Source organism: Polyodon spathula, unplaced genomic scaffold (assembly GCF_017654505.1).
Source record: "Polyodon spathula isolate WHYD16114869_AA unplaced genomic scaffold, ASM1765450v1 scaffolds_4037, whole genome shotgun sequence".
Classification (NCBI taxonomy): domain Eukaryota; kingdom Metazoa; phylum Chordata; class Actinopteri; order Acipenseriformes; family Polyodontidae; genus Polyodon; species Polyodon spathula.
This window is the reverse complement of record NW_024475494.1, coordinates 8,421-18,081: the sequence shown is the minus strand read 5'-3', so window position 1 is coordinate 18,081 and position 9,661 is coordinate 8,421. Positions and strand designations below refer to the sequence as shown.

Below are 9,661 nucleotides of genomic sequence, written 5' to 3'. Positions count from 1 at the left end.
CCAGCAGGGGGGACCGACCGGGGGACGACTACTACAGAAACACCAAGCGAGGGGCGACTAGGAGGAACAACTACTACCAGAACCAACCAGCAGGGGGGCACCCAAAGCAATCCATTGGGGAGACCAAGCCCCGACTACTACCAGAACCACCGCAGGAGACGACCAAGGCCCCTACAATTGTGGTTGCGGCAGTTCCACAGTGTGGTGGTGGAGTGCACCAAAGGAACCTCAGACTTGGGAAGGATTCTAGGTGAGTTAGGGCTTTTGAGTATTTTGGAGGAGCATCATATCTGACCACTGTTCCCTCTTTCTTTGTAGATAAATCCAACCAGTGGGTAACGGTCATTGATGCTCCCAAGCATTGCAACTACACCTTGTTGCAGGGAAGTGGAAGGAACTTCTTCATAGCCCCTTACGCTGCCTGTGATGTCAGGATACTGGTAATTGTTTGGACTAATTGGAGATGGTGAACACTTTCCACCTTTATCATTTTGCATGAAATGATGCCTTTTGCATAGTCAATCCATTTCTTTTTTTCCAGACCCTGTCCATTCATCCATGAGATCACCTAGATATTCCACACCATACTGTGTGCTTTCTCTTCTCCCCCCAACCAAACTTCTGCGCTTTTAATAAAGCTTCATATACTGAACATCAAAAGTATCACTAGTATCCAAATACTACATGTGATCAAACTGACAGGTGCAATGACTTTTTAACCATTGACAAAGATGCCAAAATGATCTGTCGTTCTTAAGCAGGTGTGACTCCTGGTCTCCCAGTTCGTGGCCCGTCATTTGACGGTGTCTGGTTCTGTAGTCTTCCCAGGTTTTGAAATTGCTGGCTGTGAGCACCCAAAACAGCGAGCCACAGTACGCTGCCCTAGTCCAGCCTCCAACATTGGTGGGATGGCAATGAAGGTTGTTCTGCTCTCCACAGAGGTGGCATTGTTTTTGGTATTTCTTTTATTACTTATAGTCACGCTTGAACTGCAACACTCCCCTATCCATCGTCCAATCAAAGTGTTGGTTAAACTGGGTGATTTTAAGTGCATGTGTGGAGTCAAGTCAGGCAAGCATGTCACGGTCAAGGATGAATGATCAGGTATTTCTCTATAGATAGATTTTTTTTTTTTTATCATTTTGTCGGTTTATGCATTTATCTCCTCCAGTTCTAAAATGTTTTGTAAATGCAGGTAAAATGTGTTAATAAGGAAGTTTCTTTTGATGTTCAGTATATATTGTTGGGCAATGGTGGTATGATTGGCCCATCTTGCTCTGCTTTCCTCTTGGCCTTTATTAATCACAAGAGTAAATTTTGTTTTCCAGCTTGTATGATCATTTTAAAACCATGGCAATCAATTTGGGTATATTACATATGTTCTTTGTTCTAGAATCAAAGCTATGTTTTGGAAATATGGTATCTGACAACTGGTGGCAAAAAAGGGTATATGGTATTGAAATGCCCCACCAGTGCTGGAGAACCCACAAAAACCCCAACTACAACCAGGACCACCGGAAGCACTACAAAGACAACTATGACCACCAGTGGTGGGAAGCCAACTGTGGTCTGCACTGCCTCTAGTATGGTGGTGGAGCTGTCCAAGGAACATCTAGTACTAGTAGAGCTGCTAGGTGAGGTTGAGTTATTTTTGTTCATGTGGATTAACTTGATAAGGGCATGAGGAAATTATGCCAACTTTTCTCTTGTAGCTGAATCTAACAAGTGGGTAGCTGTCATTGATGCTCCAGAGAATTGCAACTACACCTTGATTCAGAGCAGAGAAAGGAACCTCTTCAAAACCCCCTACACTGCGTGTGATGTCAAGATTCTGGTAATCCATTTCTGCCAATGGGCTGCTCTTGTACTTCTATTCAAACTTGGTCTGTAAATGCACAACTGTAAAGGGGTTTCTGCAACCTAACGGTCTAATACCATAAGGGGGAAGGGGAGGATAGGGAATGCACCCAAGTAGTGATCGTATGATGGGGCTGGTTTCACATGCCCTGACTTGAACTGCTCTTGGATTTCCTAATGTTGTATTTAAGGTTAGTGTTGCCCCAAAATCCCTCATTGGGGATTAGCTAGTTCCAGAGTCTGCTTCAGATTTACTTTCCTCTTACCCTAAACCTTTTTTTATGCAAATTCTAGAATGAGAACTACTACTTGGCCTTGCGCTATACAACAGTTGATGGAGAAGTAGGGTATGTGCAGATGAAATGTCCAACTAGTGCAGGAGAACCAACAAAAGCACCTGCAACTACAACCACAAAATCAACAAGGACCCCTCCCACACCAGATGTGGTGTGCAACTCCTCTGGCATGATGGTGGTGCTGCCCATGGAACCTCTGGACCTAGTGGAGCTTCTAGGTGAGTTGGGCTTTTGCTAGACACCTGTAAGCTTTTGTCTATGGCACAGTAGGGGGATTTTATGGCAACTCTTTTCTTTTGTAGATTATTCCAACAAATGGATAGTTGTCGTCAAGGCTCCAGTGTACTGCAACTACACCTTGCTGCAGGGAAGTGGAAGGACCCTTTTCATAACCCCCTACGAAGCCTGTGATGTCCGGATAGTGGTAATCATGGGGAGGGGTGAGGGTATATATAAAAACCAGAACACTGGTACAGAAGGTTTTTAAAATGGTGCGTACATGCCACTTTGTATATTGGTTAGTTGCATAGCATATGGCAGGTCCCTTTTTTACGTGCATCATTGTGATTGCATGATATGGTTAGACGCATAACTCTCTCTAATTGCATAAAGCTGCGCGGTTCATTGTACGTTGCATTAATTTGGGTAACTGCATCCCAATGTTGAGTCTTTCCACAATAGCAGTGCCAGAGTGCATTTTTCTCCATTGTAGTTGCAAGATCTGTAGTACTGTACACACCTGCTAACCAGTTTTACTGGATTACAATAACTTGGTTTATGCAGGCGGTTATCTACTGCAACACTTCATATGCATTGCCATTGAAGAAAGTTATGTTCTCGATACACCATTTTGAAGTTGGTTTAGTCTGAACCTGTACACTTGTGGGTTATTTGTAATATATAAAAATACCTGGCAATGGCTGTTTCATACAGAAATCAAAGCTAAATTCATCAAATACAATGCATACCCCCTTGGCAGTGGTAGACTCTTCCAGGCAGGGGTAATTGAATGCTCTGCACCTAACCATTCATGCCATTTTGTATTGGAGGAACTGCCTTAACATTCTTGAATTTTTCCTGCATGCAATCCATAGTTATTTTCTTCTCAATCTGTCGGCGCTATCAATTCTGTTCGCAAACTACAGTAGCCTGCTTGGAGTATCACTGGGCTGACCTGCTGTTCCAACACTGGGGGCTCTGACTCGTGTCCCTGTGAAATACCTTTGAACACTGAACAGCCCAATTGGATCAGCCAACGCCTGCTCTTCAGCCTACCTCTCAACCTTGGGAACAACAATTGGATCGGCCAACGCCAATTGTGCCTGCTCTTCAGCCTATCGGCTTGTAGAAACGTTATAGCTTCTCTTGCACAAAATGAAAACTAGCTGTTCTCTTCCCTAACTCTGCCCCTGTTTCACTATATAAAGTGCCAGTTAAGATCCTGCACTATAGGAAGAGATTGGGAAGGGGGTGAAGAGAAGTGACTTAACAACTCTGGTTTTGGCTTTTAAGGAACTTCCTTTTTTTTTTTTAGTTGATCGTGTGCTTTAAGCCCCAGTATATTGGTATTCCTCATCACCTGCTGAGTGGAGCTTGCAAATAGGAAGTGTTTACAGCTGAGAAATCCCCACTGACTGAACAGAGAGCGTGGCATGTACTGTGTTTGCAGAGCACAAAGATCATGCCAGAAGCACTCCCAACAGATGGCACCAGCAGAGGAATAGGTGGATCAGTGATACTGAATGATCAGTTGGAGTACTTGTGTTTTCACTACCATAAATATTGCCCCCACGGGGGCAAGTGGTTTTATGTAGGGACATCCAAGGCAAATTTTAAAATTCTATGTTCTTGGCAGACTTCCTTACCCAGGGAGACTTGCAGTTGTAAACAAAATACACATCAAGAATAACGGGACAATAGAGCAAGATGCAATGACTTCAGTCCTAATAAGAGCAAATAAAAAACCCAGTTAGGATTTGATATCGGGGCAGTTCGTGAGCAGATGTGTTTAGTTACATCTGGGGTTAGATGAGAGTCCAAGTGAAATACAAGATGCTACCACAAATGATTCTGTGTTCTGTTTTATACTACAAGTATATGTAAATGGAAATAACGTGTACGTCTCAATCAATTTGGGGATTATTTGACAGCGTACAGATGGCAGGTAAGACTAAGCTTTGACATGCAATTATTCCAAACCCTGCTTTTATGGCCTCTTGGCCCAAGGTTTAATCTCTTTTTAAAAACAAAAAGGATGTGTTTTGGAGAATGGAGCACAGGCAGATTGGTAGCTTGCCATTTCTTGACAACTCCTTTTCCGGGAAATGGGAGTAAATGAAATCCATAGAAATTTCAAGTAATTGGATGTGGTAGTAATATTAAAATGCAGCTCTGTGGCAGTATTGTTTTGAACTAGCAAGGCGCTGCTCCATCCTGAAACTTCATCAGAACACTGCAGGCTTGGAATGTAAACAGACTAGTTTTGAAACTAGTCCAGGTAAGTTCTCCCACTGAAGTGGGGACAACGGTGGAAGGCATTGTTACAAAAACACTGGGCTTCATAGTTCTGAAGTGTGCCTAGTAGATTTTCTAGTTGTTTCAAAGCATGCCATTTGACACCTGCTGACATGATCACTGTGTGAGTGAACTACCTGCAATTTGCTTGTTTCCTGGTTATACTTTTTGATCAAGCCAACTTCCTCCTTGTTCTAGAATGAGCACTACATCCTGACCCTCCGCTACACAACTTCTGGACAACAAGCTTATGTTCAGATGCAATGCCCAACCGGTGCTGTAGTGCCCACAAAACCCCCTCCCTCTACAACCACTCCTAGAAAACCAACAATACCCACTGCCTGCAGAGCCTCAGTCATGACAATAGAGCTGCCTGAAGGACCAATTGAACAAGTAGCTGTGATGGGTAAGGTTGTGCCTTGTCCCAGATAACTTCCCACCCAAATTGCTTGGCAATGAGGATAACCTAATCTCGTGGCAACGTTGCCTCTTGCAGATAAATCCAACACTCTGGTAACTGTCCAAGATGATAGCAGAAAGTGTGGCTACAGCTTGGTGCATGGGAGAGGAAAGAACATCTTCACAGCCCCTTACACAGCCTGTGATGTCAAGATGCTGGTAAATATTTTTAGCTTTCTGTACTGTTGCTTTTAAACTTCCTATGCATGTAAATACCCTCACTTGTGCTCTCTCTCCTCCCTTGATTCTCTTCCAGAATGGGAATTATGTCCTGACCCTAGTATATGTAACCCTTAGTGGGAAAAGGGTACAGGTGCAGATGAAATGTCCAACCAGTGCAGCTTTACCAACAGGCTCATCACTCCCTCCCTTTGGGGTTTCTGTCCTCTGCAGCGATACTTGCATGACAGTGGAGCTTCCTGGGGGACTGCTACAAGATATCCATTTAATGGGTGAGTTGGCTTGGTACACAGTAATGTGGGTGCTGTGAAACGGAAAGCATGCTCTAAATGTGGCATCTGTTGTAGATGAATCCAACAACTTGGTAGCTGTTATCGGTGCTCCCAAGACTTGTGGCTACAGTTTGAAGGGAAATGGCAAAAACATCCTGACTGCTCCTTACAAGGCCTGTCATGTCAAGATACTGGTAAGCTGAGGGCAATTGCAGCTGTGATTCCCCATTTGTATTGGTGATCAAAATCCTGTCAAGAATGACCAACTCTCTTTCCACTTCTAGAACAACTTCTATATCCTGAGAGTCCTCTACACAACTTTTACTGGGGAGCGAGGAGATATACAGGCCAAATGTCCTGTTCCTGGTCTAGTACCACATGTGGGTGAGTGTTTGTTCACTGGACACAAAATACCAGAGTGCTCAAGTCTGGTGTTGCTTGTCTGCCAATGCTGTTGCTGCATCATGTTGCTTTGTATTGAATACAATGTGCCCCTACACAAGATATTAACACCTAAACTACAGGGTCTTCCCTGTACAACCTATAACATTGAAGTTTACTCTCTTGCAGGGTGCAAGATACCAAGAAGTCAGCAGTTGGCTTGTGGTCCACCTAATGCTGATCCACAATGGTGTGTGGCCAATGGATGTTGTGTGGATGCAAGAACTTCCCAGTGTTACTATCCTTTGGATGGTATGGCTTGGTTTTACACTTGATATAGCACTGCTCATCTAATGAGCTATCCAGAGTAACTTTGAACAGCTTGTATAGGAAAACTTTGAGGGTGGAGGAGATAATTGACCTGATTTCCACCCTTACTGTACAGGGGACTGGTCCTTCAGGTAAATGGTTTCATTATTTTGCATTAATGGTTTCTTTGCTTCCTGCTTTTCAGCGTGCACTGCAGATGGGCATTTTGTATTCTCCGTATACCGCACCTCAACCAAGCCAGAAATTGATCCGAGCAGTTTAGTAATTGCAGGAAACCATTCATGTGTCCCTGTAATCTGCACTCCAGACTTTGCGGTCTTCAAATTTCCTGTGACTGGCTGTGGGACACGTGTCTTTGTAAGTTCACTCCTCCTGGGGTTTGGGTTAGTACTAGGACTTCTAGGCTGCAATGCTTTTTACAGCCATATGTCTAAGGGGGGTGTTGGGGTGCTAATCTACTGGAATGCCACTGGTTTTGGGCTGGCCAGGTTGATTACAATCCTCAACTGCTTCAGTGTTCTCACTTTGTAATCATTTTTTATTCTGTAGACTGTGGCGGAGACTACAATCTATCTTGCTGAAGTTCGTGGTTTGGTTCGGGGGATCCAGCAGATGTATGGACAAATTACCAGAGATGGCCCTTATCGGTAATTTCTTCTACATGCGCTTGGAACAGGCAGCTGCTTAACCCTCTTTCAGCATACTTTGCTGGTTGTAGTGGGTGGGGACCCCATGATCGGAGTTAAAGCCTTTATGGTTTTGTCATTGACTGGAATATCTGTGCCAACTGGTAACTAAATGGATTCTTTGTCTTCACTGTCTCCTCTCTGCACTACAGTTTCCATGTGGAATGTCGCTATTCTAAAGGAAACTTGGCCAGCATGGGTTACTTGGTGGTGAACCCATCGCCTCCATCAGCAGCCTTGGCTTTTGGCTGGCTTGGGGTTAGGTTAAGGATTGCCACAGGTAATTGAACATGATGCGTAACTTCTCCCATTTGGTCTGGTTTGGCATCATGTCTGGTAATGACTGCTAGATTTGACTGGCTCAATTTCCTCTTTCAATGGCTGGTGTGTTACCAATGATGCACCTCTCTTGCAGATGCCAGCTACACCAGCTTCTACCCACAGTCCCATCTGCCCCTGAGATTCTTGCTTGGAAGCAAGGCGTATCTGGAAGTGCAGCTTGTGAACCCTCCTAACCCCAGTGTAGTTCTGCTGGTCCACTACTGCATCGCCTATCCCCGGTCCTCTCGAGCTGCCTGGGTGATCATCTATGAAGGGTGAGTATCCTGATTTGTCTCCCTTTGTCTGGACAAAAGCAACATGCCAGGGATTTGTCCAGCAGCAACTGCCAGATGTGACCATTAACCAGTTCAGCAACTGGTTAGGTGACTGGCTGCAAACATCTAAATTAAATCTTTGCAAGCTAGACTGTTGCAGCTGCTAGAAGCATTACAATATGGCTACCATGCACTTCAAGCCTCCTAGTTGGCAGCTGTAGGACTCCCTTCTGAATTTATCCCCCACAGTTGTCCAAACATCCTGGATTACAGCAGTGCTGCTGGCCTCCATGTCAAATACAATAACATGCCTGTATCCAAGCACACTCGACGCTTTGAAATAGAAATCTTCCAGTTCCTGGACTACAAGACCAAGCAGCGTTTGGATGAGGAAGTGAGTTTAATAGTGGTCCAATTGTATAGACTCAAGCTTGCTTCCAAATGCCTAGTCATAAATGGTATATTAGACCAAAGCAGATCTACAGCTGCTCCTAACTCCATTTACTTTCTTTTTAGATCTATTTCATGTGTTCAACCGAAGTGTGTTCCCCGGAACGTCGTGTTTGCAATGAAGGATGCTTTGATGGAAGAGGTATGGTCCTGAAAAGCACTATTTGGACTTGGTTTCTGAGAAGGAGTCCCCCCTGAAGTATTTAAGTCCTGCTCCCTTGGTTAAATTTTGGGCACTTGATATCTTTCTCCTTCCACAGAGATGCCTGTTCCCACATCAAGATCTGCTGGAGGGCGCTGTGCAGGAAAGCCCTGTCCTGGGAAATCAAACGTAGACAAGCGAGCTGCTCCTGGTCATGCTGGCTTCATTGCTGTCAGCGAAGGAACCTTCACTTTGGATGAGATTGTGCCCCATGAACAAACGGGCAAGTGATTTGAGATCTTCTGCATTGAAGCAGTACTAGCCTTTTTCATGTGGTGTTGCTCAGTTCTGGCCCTGGGCCAAAGCCAGAACTGAAGCTTCATTGTATTCCTCCCTTGCTCACAGTTGCTTTGCCACTAACTTTTGCTTCCTCTTGCAGAGAAGCACTGGACGCACTTCCATGGTCTCCTGTGGCTGCTTGGTTTGCTGGTCCTGGTATCTGTTATAATGCTCTTCCTCAAATGGATTGGCTTGCAAATTGTCAGGTCCTAGAGAAGCAGTCTCTAACTTGAATAAACCTTTATCTTGTGTTAATTCTGTAGTGGTTTGTGGGTTTTCTTAATTTCAATTCCTCCACCAAATAGAGGGGGGTCACATATCTAAGTAGGATTAGAGATGCCGATTTATCCAACATGTTGGATTTGCTGGTTGCAGTAAACTGAGGTTTAATACCCTGAAGTGACAGCTGCATTGTTTTTTGAGCACTCGAGACCTCTTCTGCTGGTGCCAGTAAAGGCGCTGGTACATTGCCATTTGCTGTGCAATTCAGTAGTGCCCTAAGGGTTCACTTGTGTTTATCCAAATACTACATTACCTAGGCTGCAATTGATGTATATTGCATCTAACATGGCGTAGCAGCCGTGACCAAGGGCCAATAAACTGCTGTGCAGTATATGTAGAGATTTTGCTTTAATAGGGCCATCGTGGTGCTGGACAATGGCAACTGTAGCTGCTGCTACTTCTGGGCTGTCCCTGCTGTGGGACAGGGCTTTGGATTGAGGGCAGACAGAAGTCCTCTGACACTCTCTTGCAGGATTCTATTTATACACAAGTATAACACCTTTGCATGCCACTGTTTGTTTGGAAGTGGGTGGGGGGGGGGGGGGGGATTGATATACAATGTGATCTTGCGTGGGCATATTCAGGTGGAATACATGTGGCACTGGTGTTTTGTCATCTGTCTTGGCTGTTTCTGAGATTCATATGAAACAATGACATGACCGTTTAAGTACACCTTAGTACACCGTGACACCGTGAGCCACAAAACACAGTAGACAGAAACGAAAAGAACCGACAAAGACTCTAAGTAATTTGTTACTGATGTACTGCCGCACAAAGAAAGAGCTACTTCATATACCGGTCTTTTCCACAAGTACTAAAATTACTCCAGTGAGAAGCCTATAAACAAGATGGTAGCATACACTAATGTGGTACACTC

The 9,661-nt window shown here is 44.5% G+C and overlaps 1 protein-coding gene across 1 annotated transcript; it reads left to right on the top strand.

Annotated features, from left to right (window-relative positions):
• The first annotated feature begins 1,585 nt into the window (after nt 1-1,585).
• LOC121312592 lies at nt 1,586-8,757 on the top strand. Its single transcript, XM_041244308.1, has 16 exons — nt 1,586-1,634; nt 1,713-1,834; nt 2,152-2,371; nt 2,456-2,577; nt 4,866-5,073; nt 5,164-5,285; nt 5,383-5,433; nt 5,863-5,962; nt 6,474-6,646; nt 6,839-6,936; nt 7,128-7,255; nt 7,391-7,571; nt 7,821-7,965; nt 8,088-8,163; nt 8,282-8,446; nt 8,603-8,757. The coding sequence occupies exons 1-16, from the start codon at nt 1,586-1,588 to the stop codon at nt 8,713-8,715; spliced, it is 2,073 nt and encodes a 690-aa protein (XP_041100242.1). The 3' UTR covers nt 8,716-8,757.
• Nucleotides 8,758-9,661: the final 904 nt, after the last annotated feature.

Excerpts from the sequence above, each read along its gene's own strand:
- LOC121312592 (XM_041244308.1), top strand. The coding sequence starts at position 1,586 with ATGGTGGTGGAGCTGTCCAAGGAACATCTAGTACTAGTAGAGCTGCTA. Across the intron at positions 1,635-1,712 it reads AGTACTAGTAGAGCTGCTAG|CTGAATCTAACAAGTGGGTA; the intron begins GTGAGGTTGAGT and ends TTTCTCTTGTAG. Across the intron at positions 5,434-5,862 it reads TAACCCTTAGTGGGAAAAGG|AACAACTTCTATATCCTGAG; the intron begins GTACAGGTGCAG and ends TTCCACTTCTAG.